Source organism: Ambystoma mexicanum, chromosome 1q (assembly GCF_040938575.1).
Source record: "Ambystoma mexicanum isolate Mex_15411 chromosome 1q, UKY_AmexF1_1, whole genome shotgun sequence".
Taxonomy (NCBI): Eukaryota; Metazoa; Chordata; class Amphibia; order Caudata; family Ambystomatidae; genus Ambystoma; species Ambystoma mexicanum.
The window spans coordinates 983,296,772-983,317,619 of NC_090922.1; the positions used below are offsets into that span (position 1 = coordinate 983,296,772).

At 45.5% G+C, this 20,848-nt stretch overlaps 1 protein-coding gene across 1 annotated transcript in view; it reads left to right on the forward strand.

Moving 5' to 3' along the window:
- The window catches only part of LOC138559733 (vitellogenin-like), a 1,213,840-nt gene that overhangs the window by 592,803 nt on the left and 600,189 nt on the right, over positions 1-20,848 (forward strand). Inside the window, exons 17-19 of the mRNA XM_069642739.1 lie at positions 1,288-1,477; positions 1,618-1,711; positions 1,806-1,991. Coding sequence (XP_069498840.1) covers positions 1,288-1,477; positions 1,618-1,711; positions 1,806-1,991 — 470 coding nt within the window. The remainder of the gene's footprint in view (positions 1-1,287; positions 1,478-1,617; positions 1,712-1,805; positions 1,992-20,848) is intronic.

Below are 20,848 nucleotides of genomic sequence, written 5' to 3' on the forward strand. Positions count from 1 at the left end.
GCATATAGTGTTCTCTCCTGTTCAATGCAGTTTGCTTCAACAATCCTAAAAGACACCAGTGCTTAGTTTGGGGAAAATATTACTTCTGTTAGTCTCAGCCCAGTAGACGACATAACTGCTGTCCTCCCATCGCTATTGCACGATTCCTATGGTTTTAGGCTAAGCGCATCGGGTCCATTTGGAAACTAGGGATTTCAGTGGAATGATATGATAGGTTATTAATACCCAGAGGTTTCTAAGCATGATCCCGGGGACGGTTGCTCCATGTCGTCTTGCTTCCAAGGCGAGCACGTTGCCCCTGAACTATCCTCCCTGTGTTTCTTTATTGCTCATTAAATGTTATATTCAAATGAGTATTATGACATCACGTATTCTATATTCTTACTACATATTAATTTCACAAATTTACTTTAAAAACTTAAGTAGGAATTGCATATCTACATGCAAGGCCGCCTTAAAGAAGCGTTGCACTTGTGCAAGTGCAAGAGTCCATGCTATTGGCACTAGGGTACAAATTGTCCAGCGTAAAAAATGTTTTCTTTCAATGCATGTTTATACCAGGGAAATATGTGTCCCACCCAGTTCCACTCTTCCGTGGTAGCACTAGGCCACGTGTTGCCCTGCGGCAAACCATGCATTGAAAGAATGTTTTTGCACTAGGTCACCCTTTTCCCGACTGCTGTTATTGTTACACTTGCACTGCTGCAAAGTGTCTGGAATAATACGCTGGGTTTCCTTGGAAGCTTCCAGTGTCTCAAGAGCTCTATTTGTGTGCAGGTTAATGCTATACATCCAGCACCCACAGATTGTGCATTTCCTTTGGAATTGCGGGTTTGTAGCACATCCAACACAACCATGTGTACATGCACATGACGGTTAGTTCTTGCATTAGCTGTGTTTTGTCGTTAAAAACCATCGAGGTGTGCATACTGCAGCCATGGGAAGATGTTGCAGCATAGTGTCATTGCCGCTTGCTTATAGTTCATACATAAGTTACCTCCCATAAATACTGCAAACATGGGTACCCATCACCAAACGAAAAAGCAAAATCCAGTTAGGCTTCCGCAATGAATGTCAAATGAACTTAGGGTCAGTGGCTTTCATGGTCATTCAGAAAAATGGGACCCATTTTACCAATGTCCTGATAAACAGGCCTCGCCCTACACCAGAGGCATTTTTCGGTGCAGCCAATGAAGACTAAACAGAATGTGTTGCTGCATCCATTTAACTGAAAGGACATTTAAGCAACTGTTTGATTTCCTAATCACAGGTGTTCCATTGTTTTAGGCATTTTATAAAACAGAAGAAAAGCTCCCGAACCTTAAGGACGCCTTGAAAAGTCTTCAAGAGGGTGTGGACACACACTGGGCCAAGCCTCTGCTGTCTACGGAAGTCCGCCACATTGTGCCTACATGCATAGGGCTGCCTATAGAAAGAAGCATGTATTATGCTTCTGTGACCAATGCTGGAATACATGGTAAGCTGCCCCCTCCCACATGCCTAAAGATGTAAACTAGAACTAAATCACAATAAATAAATAATTATTATAAATATATAGGTGCATGTATAACTTACATCTCTTCCCTGTTCCTTTTTTGTCTCTCTTCTCTGTAATAGTGCAAGCACAGATTTCTCCCTCTCCTTCTTCAGATTTTAGTGTTGCTCAGTTATTAGAGTCCAACATTAAAGTACATTCAAAGATGAGCCTGAGGTGAATATTAGACCGTAACAGGATGATCGATGGCAATGAGACTCCAGCAACCCTAGTGTCTTTTCATGACTTTCTCATCTCTCTAAATTCCCAGCCTGGCCAAAGACATGGTTCTGTTCATGGGTGTGAACACACATCTGCTCCAGGCGGGCGTGGAAGTGCAAGCAAAGGTCCACGCCCTGTTCCCAGTCAATCTGGCTGCTGCAGTGAACATTAAGGCCAAGAATTTCAAAATTGATATTGTCCCATGTCGTCAAGAAAGCGAGGTCATGTCCATCAGGTAGGTTTATAATAATTACTTCTTAAGTTGTGCCAAGGTGATTACAATTTCCGTGTTGGTATGTGGACCTGACTCTAGGTATTTCCAGTTTGGTTAACGTTGTGAATTGAAATCCTGCACTGATTTACATCAAATCCCCTATGCATGTTTCAGGGTGTACATTAGCAACAATCAAGAAGTGGCAAAGAGGGAGACTTTGGCACATGGCTCCAGGAATTGCCTATCTGCGCAAGTGATGCAGACCAGCAAGTGTGTTGGTTTTGGAACAAGCGCAGGCAAAGTCATCACTGGTTGAGCTGGTTGTGGTCATTTAAATGGAATCAACTGAGGGTATTGTCCACCATCCTCAAAGCTACATTTGGCCGAGGCACTGTCCTCCTACATCATACCTCTTTTGAAGCCAGCTACTAGATTTTTAATCTTGGGTGACTTCAACTGTTGGTTGGGAGTAGATACGGACTTTCATGCCATAGAAATGAAACAAACATTAGATGACTTGAGTTTTTCCCAATTTATGACAATGCCAACCCATATATCTGGTCATGCACTTGACTGGCTTGGAAGCCTAAATATAGACTGCAGCAATGTAGCAGCCATCCCATGTCCGTGGTCTGATCATTTATTTGTGCATTTTACTTTGAACGTGCCCATTTAGTCAAATCTTTTAGTAAGCCACCTAAAGTATGGCTAAGGAACCTTAAACGTATTACGTTAGATAATATTGACCCATTGCTTAAAAACAATCTTCTCAATATTCATACAGAACAGTCCCCTCGGGTTATGGCGACAATTCTGATAGATAATCTATCTCACATATCAGAGAAGTTAGCGCCGCTTAAGCTAAAAAATATAAAGTCTCCAGAACATAAAAGTAAGGCCTGGTTCTCAAAGGAGCTACGGATCAAAAAAAATGAAGTTAGTAAAGCATTCTTTGCTTGGAAAAAGGAATGTCCCCTGTATGTCTAGTAAGGTATAAGAACCTAGTATATGAGTATAAAAAATCGATCCTCGAAGCTAAAAGAGAATTTCACAACAACCGGATTAATACAGCTAAATCTAACACAAGGGAAATGTTCAGGATCCTAAAAGAACAAGACAGTACCCCTGCTCCTCTAGACAACTTAGCAAAAGATGACACCACTTGGTGGCAATTAATACAAGATGGCTTATTTAATAAGCTACACAATATTCGAATGACAATGTTAGAAAAAATAAATCTCCATTCCAGTATGCAAGGCTTCTAATATGGGTTTCAATCATGACCCCTCGATACCTCAATTTGATTTTCATTACATTGAGTGAGCTTTAAAAAATCATCAAACACATGAAACCCTCTCAATGCAGAGGAGATGCCTGCTCCTCGATGATTGTAAAGACATGTCCCCCGAGGCTCCTTGATGCAATATGTACATTCATAAATACCTCCTTAAAGGAAGCTAGCATCCCAGACGAGATTAAATCCACTATGGTCACTCCCATTCTCAAAGAACAGGGTCTGCCAATGGATAACCCGCTAAATTTTCAACCGATATCCAATACTCCTTTCCTATTGAAAATCTTAGATAGGGTGGCATACGGCCAGTTGGCAGAACACCTGGAGAAATACCCCATTCTCCATCCTAAGCAGTCAGGTTTTTGAAAATAAATTGGGACTGAAACAGTTCTTTTGGAGTTTAAAACTAAACTCTTGGGAGAGATGGATAGAAGGGGCTTGTCATTAATAATCTCCGTAGATCAATCAGCAGCTTTTGATTTGAGTGAACATTCCATTCTCATTCCCAGATTGCAAGATGTGGCCAATCTCTCTGCCTCAGCAGCTCAGTGGGTTCAGTCCTTCTTGGAGCATAGAAGCAGTAGAGTCTGCTCGGCCTCGGCGGAAGACACTCCCATATCAGTGATATATGGAGTTCGCCAAGGTGCGAGCATGTCACCTTGCCTATATAATCTATTTATGGCACTCTTTTTCTTCATGCTTGAGGAGGAGAGGGTCATATTTTCAAATTATGTAGATGACACTCAATGTGTCATCTCATTAAAAGGACATCATGAGAGGGACGAGCTTGAGGTAAATAGAATTTTCACTCTAATTGAAAGGTGGATGTTGGAAAACTTCCTTGCTCTGAACCGTAGTAAGACAGAGCTTCTGATCGTCGATAGTTGAAGGGCTCTAAAAAATCTTGATAAAGCATATAGCTCCTTCAAACTAGGAGATGACGTCATCTCTCCTCTACCAAAAACAAAAATCTTAGGGGTAACCTTGGATTCAACTTTGAGTATGAAGGCTCATGTTTCTACGGTATTGGCGGGAGTAGCGTAATGGTTTAACTACTCTCTCACCTGAGGCCTATGATATCTCAGGAATGCGCCGAGACTATTGCAAGGGCAAGAATTGGGGCACAGTTGGACTACTGTTGCAGTCTTCTGCTAGGCACTAGCCAACTTGAATTACGCAGATTACAGGTCGCTCAGAACTGGGCGGTCAGAGTAATCCTCAGACTCCCCAAGCATAGTCATTTAACAGAGGCTAGGAGATCTCTTCACTGGCTTCCGATAGAAGCTTGGATAGTCTTCAGAGTGTTGGTAATCACCTTTAAGTGTAGGCTACAAGTTATGCCTATATACTTACAGAATCACATAAAAGAGAAATCTAACCAACGATCCCTCAGATCCGGAAAACATAACCTGATTGTCAGCCCAGAATTAGGACTGCAAAGGCAGAAAATGGGGCTTTCAACGTTAGGGCTCCTTCCTTGTGGAATAAACTTCCTGTCAGATTAAGGAATCTGAACTCCTTGCAAGTTTTCAAGAAAGAACTTAAAACCCATCTCTTTGCTTAGTTAAATAAGAGAACTCCCCGTTATGACCTAGCTTTCCACAATTACCTATCACTTGCGATGTGATATTTAGGGTTGACCCAGCGGTACATACTCTGGGTGTCCCCTTATGCCTCTGTCCCTCCCCTCTCTGCGAGGAAATATGTCTTGTGTCCTACTGTTGTATATTACTTGGTTTTGTCTTGTCTGCGCCTTTATGCCTGAGGGCCAATAGTGTGCATTACAAATGTAATGTAATGCAATGTAATGTAAAGGTTTTGTAATGTAAAGCTGTGAGGTCTGGAGGCTGCTATCATAAGCACAAGGAAGTCGCATACATTGCATTAAGTCATGGCACCTGGTGGTTTGGCGCTTTTAAATTCAGGAGCATGACAAAGGTAGAACACATGGTAGAGGGAGGCCACAAACCTGTGTGTATACTACTGTGAAGAGTCAGCCTACCCAGTGAATTAAGTTGGGGCATGGTGGCTAGTAAGGTCACACAATTGAACAACCACAATAATTCGATATCCTTCAACTGTCAGCCCTGTCATCAGGGAATCAGCAATGGCAGGACTCATGTGCACTAGTGGTCTGTCCTTAAATTCTCCACAACATCTTCCTCTAGAGCTCAGAAAGCCTCCTTGGGAGATCTCCTGTGAACTGGTACTTCAATGGTAGCAAAAGCATAACAAAGTCACACTGCAGCCAGGGTGCTAACCAGTAGAGTCCATTTGAAGTCAACAGACATGGGAAGCAGGTGGACGTAGAGCAGCCAGATGAGAGGTGGCTAAGAGACCTCCATCTTAGTTTCTGCTAGGGCCCTCTACAAATTCCTATCCCACCATTCCCGAAAGGACAAGGAACTCTGGGTATGAAGTCAGAAGGCAAAGGGCAATAGGTACAACAGCCTGAAATTGACCTGTTAAAGCAGGCTTTCTTTCGACCAATACCATTTGACATTTTGCATGTATCTTGAAGGTGGCACCCCTTCCTTCTTTGAGTGATCTTTTAAGTCTCATGACAATATGAAGGAATCAATGGACATCTTTTGGGATGCAGCCTATCCTAAAGTCATCTGCCAGAGAGGTGAAGAGAAAATGAGTCCAAGGCAGAGGCAAGCTCTTCTTCCTAACCATAAGCAAGCAACCGTGTGAGTGTACAGTTTTAGACAAAGTGTTCTCCGCTGGATGTTGCACCGGAACGCAGATCCTGTTCAGTGGAGGGGAGGGACTGCCTGTAGGTGCTTAATAACTTCCTGTATTGGATGTGCAGAACTAAAGGTCTTGAGATATTTGCATCGACCAATCTCAATGTCCTTCAAACTGCCACAGGACCTGTGGTGCTTCCTTTGGCACTCTGCACAACTTCAAACTACTTCATACCTCTCGAGCTATTCAGATACCAGCTCGACCCATTGAATCGAAGCACCTTGTCTCAACAAAGATCAAGGGTTGAACATCTTGGAAGCAACTAACTCAAGTGCCGACTCAACTGCTCGAAACCATCAAATCAACCGTCCTGAACTCTTACTCTACCTAGAAGAGCCATTTTATCGGCTTCAACTTGATCGACTCCCTGAATCATTGAAATCGATCATTTCAACCACCCTGAAAACTGCTGCAACCCAACCGGAGACTGCGCCTTCAAACCATCTGAGGGTCAACAGCCAGTGGAATTTCATTGACTCGAGCCTCTTGAGATCTGCTTAACCACAGTGGAAGTGCCTAGAAGCCTGGTTTGCGCTGTTGAGAACCAAAGACAAGGCTTAAAGGTACTCTGCTACACTTTCTGGAACTTTAGTAACTTTTAAGCTTCCTTTTACTAACCTTTTCTACAAGAAAATGCCCTTAAATACTGTATTGATATAAATCATTGCCTAAGACCCACGCCTGCTTTTAAACCCAGAGTGCCCTTCCGCATCAAGTTCTGCATTGTCTGTGTTTCTTTTTCGCATTTATGGTTTTAGTGTTTTTAATTAGTTTGTCTGCATTTATTGTTAGATTACAGTCCCAATATTTTTACAAAACCTTGATTGGACATTCTTTTAATTTGGAACCATTGTTCCAACACTGTTTAGGTTGCTACTGTTATCAGCTCACACCTCATCTGAAGATATAGAATGCCCTCAGCCTGTGCACCCAAAAGTGGTGAAGGACTGTACATATTTCACATTAATGATTGGGATCGCATCTGGATTAGTAGCATTGTGGAGCTGAGCAGAAGATTTAACCACTACTCATCCCTGTACTCCTGCAGAGCAATAGTTGTTTCGTCACAGTGCCTCCAACTGCAGACATACCCCTTACATTATTACATCTGAATCAATATTTAAGTTATTTGCAGTTCCTTTGAACTGGAAATGCATCTGGTGCATTCAGCTCACTTGCAAGCAAGCACTTCTATCCCATCACTCAAAATCTAATCCTACTTCTCTGAGCATTTTCATGTGTGCTGCAGTGAGGTGTGTTCGCTTGAACCATGTGATCATCTGTCAGCGAGAGATGATGTGGAAGGAACATAACAACAAAGAGCTTCACTGGACGGAGCTCAACATTTTATGGTGTTTTTGAAGGGAACATATTTCAAAGATGTACAACAAATTTAGCAGAGTAGAATCTGAAGTCATATGTGGTCTGATTGTCTAGAAACCTAGTGCTGCCATGTGGCATCTGACTTCACTTTTTGCTAGATGGCATGCTGTACTTGCACTCTTATTATCCATGTGAACTCTCCTAGCTAGAGTTACCCATGTGCCAGTGATCAACACAATTGAACGTAGGAGGAGGAGCATGAGGGATACCAGCACAGGCGCTGCTAAGGGGGGGGCTGAGGAGGCTATAGTTCAGGTCCTTTGGTTGTAGCCCCGGATAGAAGCTCAGGGGTTGCAACCAAAAAGCTAGCTAGCCCCAAGTCCTGACAGTCCTGCCATTAGCGTAGCCCCAGATCTTTTCCAGAGCTAGCCACACCCCTGGATACCAGAGGGTGACAGATGCTAGAGTGACAATAGCCACGTGAAAGGCACTTTTATTTAAAGGTTTTCATGTGTGGCCATTTTATCAAATTATCTCCAAGCAAGTTGGAAAGTAGGTGCAATCCCGGCCTGAGTATAATCCCAAAATGCATTTGGCCATGGACGGTTTACACTGAAGACGTTAAAATTACACATTGCGTGCCCTGTTCTTCAGATGCTTCAGATGCAAATTGGGCTTGCTGGAGTATGAACAGCTGCATGTTGGGACCAATTTTGAGTGAATGCATGATGCAGAGGCATACACTCTAAGATGTCTCCCCTTGTGTGTGGTTTCACTGTGCCTGGTTTGATCGGGTGCAGGTTAGGCATATGGGAATGTGCAAGTCAGATTGGGGTAATTTCAGACTGCCTTGCAGTCCCTGCATTAAAACGCTGATGCAGAACATCAGACATATAGTATTTTTTAGATGCTCATACCTTCATGAGCGATGGAAATGAGCAAGCAAGATGAATTTCAGGTGAGGGATACATTAAGGCCTGCATCCTAAACCAGACTCCAAGCAACCACAGGTTACAGCAGAATGAAACCGAACAATAGGCAAGAAAGCTTTGCTACAGCGGTTTTTTAAAGGAAAGCCAATTTGACCACCTTCCATGGCCTTACAGACTTAAACTCAAGCAGTCATAGTCCTTGAAGTTTCATCAATGTAGTTTAGCTGGGGAAAATCTTCCAGGAAGAGTGAGGCTTGTAAGGCTGTTCTCAACTTGACGTGGTCTTATAAGAGCATTCATTTTGAAGAGTGATTATTCGACATGTCAGAGCTAAGCACTGCCAATCTTCTAGCTTCCTAATTTTGTATTCCTCGAGGTTTCTAGATGATACCGGTCTGCAGTGGGGGTGTCAGTTGAATCAGAGGGGAGTGCAGTGTGTTATGAGGATAGTAAAATATATAGGCATTGTCCCCCAGTATGAATGGGGTGTGAAGCAAAGGGGTGTGCTATGCATTGTGAGGTTATTATGGTGCGTAGACCATGAACGGTGAGTGAGCATGACAAATTGGATTATGCCCTTCAAAAGTACAAGGATGGGTAGAGACTAAAATGCCCTCTCAGCCCTCAGACTTATACATACCAAGAGCCAACACAATCATAAAGGTAAAACAGGAACAGTTAAGAGATATACCTCCTTGCCTTTTGTGGAAAGGTGGTTCGAGGGAAGGCTATGCTCTTGAGAGGGGTATAAATGTGATCCAGTAGTGACCCAAAAGACACAATAACACAGTCCAAGATAAAGAGAATGTCCAATAAAAGTTATATAAAAATACATATACTTTATTAGTACCTGGCGAGGGTGTAATCAGAATGAAAGAGCCATTCTGATTGGCCCTCGCCGAGTCGTTACCAGGCCGGGAATCCCTCCGTCGGGATTCCACTGCCTTTTTCCCTGGCGGGAGGCGTGGCAGCCCCTCAGCCAATGAGGAGGCTCGAAGCGGGGCCATCCCTGCTCCGAGCCTCCCCAAGGCTGAGAGGCTACCTTCACCCCCCACCGGGGACAGAGGTAAGGCTTTGTTTTTCTCTTCTCTCGCTCCTCCCACCTCCCTGCCCTCCCCACCCCACTTACCTTCGATGCCTTGGTCCCCGGCGGGGGCGATGAAAGCCTCCAGCCATGTGAAGACTCGGAGCGGGGCCATCCCCGCTCCGAGCCTCCACACGGCTGGTGACTTCCATCGTCCCCCGCCAGGGACCCAGGTACGTATTTTTTTTTCTGTTTTTTTCCCTTTCCCCCTTTCCGCCCTCCCAACCCCACTTACCTTCTGTTATTTTTTCGGGAGCGGACGCACTGGAAACGCTTCCGTTTCCAGCACGTCCGCTCCCGATGGCCGCCATGGAAAGGGAAAACTGACTCCATTTTCCCTTTCCATGGCAGCCATTTTCTTTGACATCTTTTTTTCCCCAAAACGCTGCCGCGTTTTGGGAAAAAAATAAAGCTTTTAGTGCCCCGGTCACGCAGTTTTTGCGGGCTGGGGTACTAATAGCTATATGCCCCTGAGTCGATAATGCCCCCGCCGCTCGGGGCATATTGCTTAAAGAAAACAAACAATCTCCATGAAAACTAAATATAAAACACTGTACAAAACCTGCCCATGTGGAAAAAACAGAGAAGATGCAATACAGCAGTAGAATATAGCGCTCTGAGCATGAACACAGGGGTGATTATTTATAAACCACAAAAGGATATGTCTTTGGATGGAAAACATTTCTAGGACCCAAAATGGATCTGGGGCAGTTATTGGTTGATTAAAACCCTGTTTTGGTTCATTGGCAGGTCAACATTATCAAACCCGGCTTCAAGCAACAAGTAACAAGCAGGTGTCAGCAGGTTTGAATGCTGTAGCTAAGTGCTGTTGGAAGGCAGGATTTGGTGAAGGAAGTTGGGGTGCTCGCCAGGATCTGTTCGAGGTTTAGCCGGGTCGGGATGGGTTTTAACCTCTGGGAAGTGTTGATGAGTAATGCTCCAGCAGTTGGAGTCACCAGGCGGTGAATGTCAAAACAGTGATCCTCTTGCTGCGGTGTGTTGTAAAGCGGAACAGCAGTTCAAGTGCAACAAGTTACTCTCCAGTGATTCAAGTCAGGTCCCAGCGTCAAGTGGTCTATTCAAGCTTAGTATGTGATGGGCTCAACAAGGGCATGGTGCAGCGTGGAATGGTTCAAGGTGCAAGCACTTGTTTGAAGTTTCAGAGTAGCACTGAAAGGCAGCACAAGCGAAACCCCATGGCTTCAAACATGACTCAGTGTCAGTATGACCGGTGTCAAGGTCACAGAATGGGGAACCTCAGCTGATCTGGTCATCCAGATACTGTGAGACACAATTCAGGGGCTCGAGGACAGGATGAGTTTGTTCAGGGCCTGCTCGCCAAGCTTCTATAGATTCTGCTGCAGAGTGGCATGTCCTGGTGCACAGCAAGAGCCATCCCCAAAGTGCCCTGGGAGTGGGTATGGGCAAGCTTCACTCTGTCATGAACTGCTCCTTCTGCACCTTAATAGTTGAGGGATTTGGATAGTGTAACCCTCCCTGAAGAGGTCAATGTGTTGTTCAAGAGTGTATCAAAGAAGTGGTGGGAGACCCCTTCCTTTAAAGGTAAATGTCTACAAATTATTGGACTAAAGCTAACCTGCTTTAGGGATCCAGTCCCAGGTCTTGAAAGAAGTGGACTTTGCACTTCTGACATTGGACCAATAGTGTTTTGTGCTAGAGGAAGTGCAATGGACAGGAAGGAGAGGCAGAGAGAAATAAGATGTTGAAATCTTCCCTCAACTGTACAGAGCTCTCCCTGTCTACACTAACCCAGATCCCTAGCCTTCTCAATATAAACAAAGGCTCCCTTTGTATGCAGCACCTGTTTTGAGGCTACTCCTTTTGAGTGGGTGTGCTCCTTTGATTCCTGCACCCAGGCCAGCTTCCTGTGGAGTGGCTGGCTCTGTGGGAGGGTGATACCTACCCTTACCAAGAGGTGAAAGCCACAGCATGGCATTTCAGGTGTTTCTCCTGTCTCTTGGCAGCTTGACTGGCACGAATACCTTCCATATCTGGGCTGGTTTACAGAAGCAGACAAGTGTGATCTAAAATCGGATGTGGCTGAAATTATTATGAGCAATGCCATGCACCATGCCCTAAATCCATGCCCTAAATTTGATGCATCCCCTGTGCCACAGAGACCTGGCCCGCACTGCCGTTGTCAAGAGGGCACATTTGATCTCTGAACCTGCTCTGTGCCACTGGTAGATGAGTATACTGATGCAGCAGGGACAAGGAACACACCATACTTTTGGCACATAGTTTATGAAAGAGGAATCTAATCAGCAGATTACCCTTTCAGATATGGAATCATCCACATCATGTTATTAATTAATAACAATCTAAAATGCCTGGGCATCTACATCCTTACCAGATGGCAATTCCTCACAATGAGGCACAGAAGTGTGCACTTTATGAGGCACAGAAGTGTGCACTTTAGCAGAGTTGTTTGTGTTGTGAGATTAGTAAGGTATTGAGGCCTGTTCCACAGTATGAACAGTGTGTGAGGCAGAGACGTTTGCGCTTTTCTCTTTCCTGGACAGAAAATCAATGGTGGGATTACCATGCCGGGGCTACGTGATCTTGGGCCTCATTAGGACCCAGGCGGTAAGGGGTTTACGGCGGCGTAAACAGCGCCGACCCTTACCGCCTGATTCCGAGGTCCCTTAGCGCCATGGAGGATTTAACACCTGCTTTTAGCAGGTGTTAAAATCCATGGCGCTAAGGGACCTTGTTGTTAATTACGCCACCGTAATTTACGGTGGCGTAATTAACGCCTTCCCCACTCCCATTATGCCCTATGGGGCAAAAATGGGAATGGGGAAGGGTAAATGGGGATTGGGGACTTACCGCCCCGCCAACCTCGGAATGGGGCGGTAAGTCCGCCAACCACCATGGCGTAAATGTAGTTTACGCCATGGTGGTTAAGGTACGACCCAGGCGGTAACTTACCGCCTGGGTCGTAATGAGGCCCCTTGTCTTTTTAGGCCTGAATCATACGTGCCACTCGGTTATGGACCTATTGAAATTGTCTAATGGCCTTTTTTCAGAAAATGTACATAATGCCTGATTCAGTAGACCGGCCATGTTGTCACTAGCACTGTCACATCTTCTGGCTTATGACTGATTCAATCTAGTAGTGAGGAGACTTTCTTCAGTGTCCACAGTTGGTGGTGGGCGTTTTCATGTTACAGATCTGAGCTAAAGAAAAAAGAAAAATAGGAGTAAAAAATCATTCCCAAGTTCTTTTTTTTAAGACCTTGACCAGTAGAGTCATTTCAGATGAAAGGGAGGATATTCGTGCCATGGTGCCGTGGTGCCAAACACAACAATTTCCACCTTTTGTTAATGGACTGCATACCTGGGAACTCTGCTCGGAGATCTCTCAGGTATCAACCAATCCATTGCTTAAAGCCATTCTATAAATACATTGCTTTATTTTTCTAACAGATTATCATATTTTAGACATTACAATGGAATAACTAAATACAATTCTTTTTTTTTATTTTTTATTTTATTGGTTATTTGTAAGGCGCTTGTACAGCAGGACAGTGTATCAAAATGCCACAAGACAAAAGGGAAGGGAACAAGGGAGCAGTAAACATAGAAGTTTACAATGAATAGAAAGAAACAAAATAGCGACCCTACTAGGCCTTGTGACATTCAGAGCATGCAAGTGCAGTGAAGAGAAGGAAAAAGGGGGTGGGGTGTGGGTATATATGATAAATGATATTCTATTTGTTTTGCGCTCATACACAAGTGTTTCAGAGCGTGACAAGGCAAGGGAGGGGAACAGGGGAGAAAACAACGATCTTACTAGGCCCAGTGATATTGAGAATGCGCAACTACATGGGAAAGGGAAAGGAGAAAAGTGCATGGAAGGGGGAGAGTGGGGAGTGCGGGGTAGAGGAGAAACAGATAAATAATAATAAATAAAAATAAATGGATAATTGAGGCAATAAACATTGGTAGTGCAGCCAGCAAGTGTCAAGTGCTGTGTTTACGGCAGCATACTGGGTAAGACTGATAAGTGCAGAAAAAGAAGGAAATGGGGAGATGGGGGACTGTATGGGTACAGATGCAGACCCCAGTGCGAGGGGAGGCCAGGAGGCAGTGCAGGAGGGTGGCAGGGTGAGAAGGTACCTGGACCCAGGGGACAGAGGGTGGCCAGGTGCACAGTGCCAAGAGAGAGCAGATCAGCAGTGGAGAGGGGCACAAAGGCAGAAGCAAAGAGGAAGGTCTTGAGGTGCTTCCAGAACCGGAGATGGTTCTCCGCAAGTTTTAGAGTGGAAGGGAGGCTGTTCCAGAGGGAGGACCCAGCCGAAGATAGAGATCTACCCCCAGCTCGTGTCTTTGAGAAATGACTGACCCTGATGGAGTTAGAGGTAGAGGAGTGAAGAGCTCGAGAGGGGAGGTATTTGAGGAGGGATAGCTGAAGATATTTTGGCCCCACGCCCCAGTAAGCCTTGTGGACAATGCAATGGACAATGCTATTAGTTTCCTCCAGGTGGTGGGGGTGCCAGAGGTGCCAGTTGGAGGGCAACAGGTAAGTGCAGGGGCGGAGACATTCCAGGCACAGGGGGGTCTACCACCCAACAGGTAAGTGCAAAGTGGGGCAAGCAACTCAACAGGTGGGTGTGGGCCCAGAGGGCAGTGCAGGGGGGATTCTGGTGGTTATTGGGCAGAGGGCCAGGATCCTATTAGGATCTTGAGAAATTAGGTCACCAATCTCAGCGACGGGTGGGGGTGGTTGAATACATGAAATTCATGGATGTCATACAAAATAACAAAGAGATTAGAACTGCCATGGCCCAATTTGTTTTGATTTGCTTTTTAGCTTTGAACATATTTATTTCAGTGGATGGTGATGAATTGTCTTATATTTAACAGGACTTTTAAGATAGATTTTGCTCCCTTTAATGCGAGGTATGAAACCTTGATGGCAGCTGTCAGGCCACACCTTTAGTTACAGAGGCCCCATGTCTTGTAAAGGTTGCTTACATATTTACCATGTGTAGCGCATTTGAAGACATCTCTTAGACCGGCCTTGTGACTAGTCTTGTGACCCACTAGAGCTCTCCCTAGATATCTTAGCCCACTTAAAGCGCTTTGTATCACTGTGCATGCCTGTCTGCTAAAAGTGATGAAAATATGAATGCTCCATTTTGGAGTTGGTGATCTTCTCAATGAACAGGTTCGGGTAACTCCTCTCCTTGCAAGCACATGATTTAAGGCAAGGGGAGCAAGGGCGGCACACAGACCCCTCCTCTACTGTCCCCCACCCACGAGGCTGTTGGGAGCCAGTGGATGTCCAAGTGTCAGGTTAACACCCAACACCTACATAGGTCAGGAGGAGAAACCTATGCAGCCCATATGCTGGCATGTTGGCCATCCCACAGCATGCAGGACTTCTAATCACCAGGTGTTGCGAGTTGCTTGTCTCTGAATGTGACTATGCATGCTGTTATCTAGCTATGTGAATCAAAACCCATGGTGTGCAGGTGCCTGTGTGTAGTCTGTGGGAATACCATCTTTCTAATAATGTTGGTTTATGTTAAGTAATTCATGATTAACTGATGTGGTTTGTGAGTGACACTAAATCCATTACCCCTACATCTCCTATTCCTCATCCCCATACCTACCTATCTGAATGCAGAGCAACCTGAAAGATCGGTGCCACGCATAACAATGAACTGGGTCCCCCTTACAAACTCCTGGAGGAGGCAGACTCAAAGTTTCTTACCCTCAAGGTGGTGTTCTTGGTGGACATAGTGTCAGCCAGAAGGCTGGGGGAACTGAGTGCATTGTTATGCGCAGGCCCAGCTGAAGGTGTGCCAGGGCTGCTGGAGTCCTATTTCAACATGATGTCTGGGGGACCCATGTCTACAGCTGGGAAAAAGAGTCAGTGGAACCTGTGGGGTGATTACATTTTTATGGTAACAGAGGTACCCACTTCCGCCTGCTTTCCCTGGAAAATCAGCATCCTGCAGCCCTCTTGTCTCTTTCCTGTATTAGTGTCTGTCTGCCTTGTGAGCGCTCTGAGGCCTTTGGCCGAACGGCGCTATATAAAAATAAATATAGATGGATAGATAGAAAGAGACAGGGGGTTAGCAGTGGTATATTATGCTCGGAAAAGCAGCCTGAGGTGGCTGAAACACTAAATGTGCACTGGAAAGACATTTAGCGCCCTGCTTACAAAGAGTCATTATGCAGACGAAATGAGGGAGCAAAGGAAACACGGTGATAATGCTGTTGGCTGGATGCAGCAAGAGTCTAAGGAAGGTGACAGCCTGAAGTCGCCAGAATAATCTTTAAATATCCACTATACCATAACTCGGAAATGGCTTCTATTTAAAGATGAATCTGCCACCAGGAGGTAGACTTATAATTATAAGGTTTTGGAACAGGGGTGCATATCTTAAATGCAGCGCCTGCGCTTCAGACTTGGCTGTCACTGCAGCGGTCAAATGGTGGGCCACTGGTAGGGCCACTGGTAGAGCAGGTGCTGCAAATCAGGATACTGATGTAGCAGGACACCGCTACACACTATGCCTTTCGCATTGAGCTTATGAAAGGGGAATTTGATCAGCAGATTTTCCTTTCGGAGATGGAATTACCTGCATCATTGCATTAATGTGATAAAAATAAAAAAATAAACAGAGCTTTTGCACCCTTGCCAAATGGCAATGCACCACAGCTCTTTGCAGCACACGTTACTGGCTGCCTTTTGCAGTCTCATCTTCAAATCAATCACACAGTACCAAGAAGTCTGGTTCGGCGCTGCCGAACCTCCAAGAACTGCATAAAAGTTCTATTGACTATTAACTGTTTCCTTGGTCCAGTTATGGGCCTTAGAGACTGGTTAGATCACTAATTCCCTTGCTGTGTCCAAGAGAAATAGCCTTTTTAAAGAAGAACATTGTGGATTATACTTATTTTACACCGCATTGTGCTATCCTTGCTTATTCTCTGTTCTTTCCTTGGTGGGTTTTATGTAGTGTGTTTATATTTAGTTCTTTTGCAGATTGTGTGTTTTTATTAAAGTATATTTATGTATATCGAACCTTGATGATTGGACATTCCCTTTATTTTGGAGTGTTATGTTTTGCAGTTTGGTTCGCTACTGATTCACATTTACACCCCTTTTTAGAGCATAGCCCTCTCTCGGCCCACGTGACACCAAAGGCAAAGGAGGTATATGTCTTAGCTGTGCCCGTTTTAGCTTTACGATTGTGTTGGCTCTTGGTTTGCAGAAGTGTGATGGCTGAGTCAGCATTTTTGCCCCTATTCATCCTTATGATCCTGCAGAACAGAATCCATTTTGCCACAAGTACATATTTAATACTAAGTTGTTCCTTAGACTGCTAACACAGAGTGGTTGCTGAGTGCCCCCGCGAGGCTTGGGCCCATTTTATCAGAATAGTTAGAAAGGCCATGACACCGTTCCTGGTTATGCGTGACACCTTCCTTTCGGGTTACTCCGGATTCAGACAGGTAAGTACTGTGATTAGGAAGAGGCGGACTAGTGGTAATGAAGATTACTGGGAAGTAATATAAACACTTGGCATGACTTGTTATTCTTGGATCCCACTTGACCTAAGTTTGTGATCCTGGTCAAATTCACTTCCATCTTCTGGCAAAAAGGAGAGCTTGGAAACAGACTAAGTTCATTATTCAAAGCTACATGAACCGATTGATCGTTTACAAGTGGATCTTTTTGACCTCCTGTAATGCGGGCATTTTTATCTTGCATGTGGTTGCCGTGTGGCCTTTTAAACTGGTTTCCGTTCAGCTCAGGCAGTTATCTGCCTCTGCAGATCCTACTTGAAGAGGTAAGCTGCCTTCTGGTGCAGCAGGACAGCGGCTTGCACCAGCAGGAGTATATCTGTCACTCCTCGTAGCCGCCAGTAGGCCTTCTCGGCTCCAACTGGGCACCGTGTGCAAGCGGGGCTTCAGCGGTCATCCTTCCCAGCACCACGAAACATGGCACGAGCTTGCAGAAGGTGAGATGCACTAGCAAGTCAAGCCCTGACTACCCTGGTTCTGCGTTTGCATGTGCGTCTCCGTGCAACACGCCCAATATGGGAGAGAGCAGGCGTTTGACAATGCCGAAGTCACCTGCAGAGTGCACGCGGCGGCCGGCTCTGCCTCGTTGCCAATGTTGTGTCCCGCGGTAGGAAGCACCACACATTGCTTGTTTTAATGAAGGATAGATACACCAACACCAAGGCTAGGTACATACGACTTCTCTCCTCTCAACTAAGGCCTGCCCTGCTGGTCGCCAGTCTTAACATCCTAATTCATGCAACAGAGCAATAAACATGAAAACAGGACAGGACTCTACATAATCAATAGAATGTCTGCAGGTTTCTCGTGTGGGTGTGATGAGATAGCTGGAGGTGGTTTCGTAGATAAATGGTAGGCCGGGTTTGTTTGGGTGGGACCGTATGTGTGAGAATTCCTGTCTTGAAGCTATGATACTAAGGCCGGCTCGGACTTGCCAATAGGGCAATAGGCCCATGGCCGAAACAAAAACACAAAATGCTGGTGTGGGACAGTTTTTTTGGTGAAAGTGGGCCACTTTTTTGGGCCAATGTGTGCCAGTTTGATTAGTTACTTCACTATGCGGCTAGTAGTTTTGACCAGTGTTGCTGAATAAATATTCTTTAAAATGCACAATTTGCATCACATTATGTCAAAAAACGCCCCTTTGGGTCCTAATCAAAGAGTGTTACAAAAGGAATGAATAGCCATTTGCAATTGTGGGCCACTTTTTCATTGGTGCCAGAGACCATTTGATGGCCCAGTCCGACCCTGTACTAACACATCAGTGGGGGAAATGATGTCTTAACACCAGGTATGTCATCGTGTAAAGGCTCCCAAACGATAGGATTACTAGTACAGGAGACCTGCGGATGGATTCCCAGGTAGGCCGCTGGGGGTGGCTATCAGGCCAAACACGACCTTCTCAGTTCTGGTGTCCAGATGCGCGCGCCTCCCGTGAAAGGCCCCCCCGCGTCTCCAGCGCGAGTGTAGTCCTTTCCCAGCAATCGCTGTCTATTTTGGTCCCCGGTGATTTGCGTTAAGCTTGCCTCTCAGCTGACAGAATATTGAGAAGCGAGTATCCTTGATGGAGGGCGTTATTGCATAAATATTGGATCCGGCGCCTGCTCTTGCCTCTGACCTTAGCGCGGCTTAGAGGGGAAAGGCGAGCCGTGTTTCCAGCGGGCAACCCCCGCTCTCCTTTCTGCTGCCAGATGTAAACGCACCCCCCCCCTTCCTCCTCCCTCGCCACCTCGAGTCCGAGGAGCGTTTACCTGACAGGGCCGCGACCCTACCTGTCTAGGGCTGGATGTTATAACACGCTCCAGATCAAACTAATTCGGACGACTTTGCATATTCTTTCGAAAGGTAATGAATGTCCTGTCAAGTATAAGGCGGAGACTTTTGAGCAGATGCGTGTGAGAGGGTTTAACCTGGTCTGCCCCCCCCCCACCCATCCCTCCCTGTGTCAATACGCCTGGTGGGCCAAGATACAAACAAGGGGACGAAGGGCCGTCAGAGAAACCACAGTGTGGGCAAGTGTATTGGCACACATGTATTTACCACACCAAGAAGCATCGTGCGTCCAGTTGTATATTTCCCCATTCACGTGCACCCTTTTCCTTGTTATTTCTTCTGTGTGATGTCGCCCGCCCCCACACTCATGTTTTCTCCCCCTTTGGGTGTTTTCTTCATCTGTTTAGGAGCAGCCCTCGGCATAGTGATGGCGGGTGTCACTTCGGGTCCGGCCCCAGAGATCCTGAGCCCGTGCCCTTCAAAGTACATCAAGGAATAAACAGAGATTTCTTCGGCGATATAAGCATAATAGCAGTCGCTCGTTACAATGTATGACCGGTGCTAAATTCTTGATAAACTCCTGGAATTTTCAGCCTTATTAGGTAAAGGCAATTATACGTCCCCGCTATTATATACGGACTGACATCATTGCTTGTAAATAATAAGCTTCATTACATTACATCCAGCAGAGAAGGAAACCGCTCATTTTCTGTCTTTACAGTTTCCCCCTGGTAAGCAGTTCAACACTGCCATCTGCTGTCGTGTTGCTGAATCGTTCCATTTTTTTGTTTACCGAAAGTCAACTTTTTTTGCAATAAATATAGGTAGATGATAATCTTGACATTTTGGTACTGTAAACGATTTTAGTCAGCGAACACACGAACGAGTATGCTCAGTTCCAAGCTTCAGGCCAAGATGTAAATGTTCATGTCTGAACGAGCTCCTGCTCCATAAATAATCGATAAGCATTTTAATGGGGGTTTTCCTGGCTTTCAAATTGGCACGTACTTGGGGAAAAGTCCAATAGACGCCTGCATTGACTTTGAGCAAGACTAGCAGATGTGGGAACCTTCAAATGAACGCAAACGTGCCGTTTTATTACAACTGTAGGGAGGCAATGGGACCGAGACATAACGGAACTAAGGCGTCAGAGTCGAAAGGTATTCTAATTCGGGGTAACAAAAAATACGCCAGCCATAATGTATGTTAAGGACTGGCCATACGTTTCGCATCACACTGTATTCAAATAGAAAACAGATGTAACTTACTAATGTTGGTGAAAACGTGCAACTTATTCCTGATCCAAAAGACGAGGCCAATGTATTTCCAGCATTGATAGTCTGGCAGCTCCATTTCCGCCCCTGCCTTCCCGACGCAGAAACTAATAAAACGTATTGCAGAATGCTATTTTAAAGTTGTGGCTAATGAAGGTCTACTATTTTACACATTCCCTTCGGAATCGTGATTTATTTACGAAACATAACTCTCACCTGCAGACCCGGACGATTTTGTAAGTTGACCCCCAGCGCAGGAAATGGGACGGAACAAGACGTAGTGGCACTCCGCTGCCCTGTCCCCGGGAGTGCGCCCACGACACTCATGGGTGTGTTCTGAAGCCGCCTTATCGCACGGATGTGCAACCCGCACTTTAACAAGCAGCTGACTTTCAGAAGACTCTGCAGCACTCTCCTGTCGTCTGCTCCTTGAGGTCTGCGCCATGTTTCAAAAAGCAGTCACATTCGGCAGAACGAATACAGAAACAGCAGAAGCCTCATATACTTGGTGCAACTGTGCAAACTGGTATATATGTCCTGCGATGTACAGACATTTGTTTTCTTAGGATGCGCAGTATTGCCAATCAAAACTTTATGCCCCAACTTCCATTACTTGCTAAAAAGCGTTTCTTATTGAAACACTGTAAGACATTTTTTTCAAATAAAAAATTGTCAACATTCATGGGCTTTGTGATGCAGGCCCGGCTCCAGCAGGGGGGCCAGTGGGACCAGGCCCCCCCAAGGACACTCCCCGCCCCCTCCCCGCCCCCCTAGAAAGGAGTCATTGAATAACCCAAGGGATTGGGGGAGTTGGGGTGGGTGTGGGCCATTTCACTTTAAATGTGCAACAGGAACCTTTGGGAGAGTAGCATTCTGAGAGG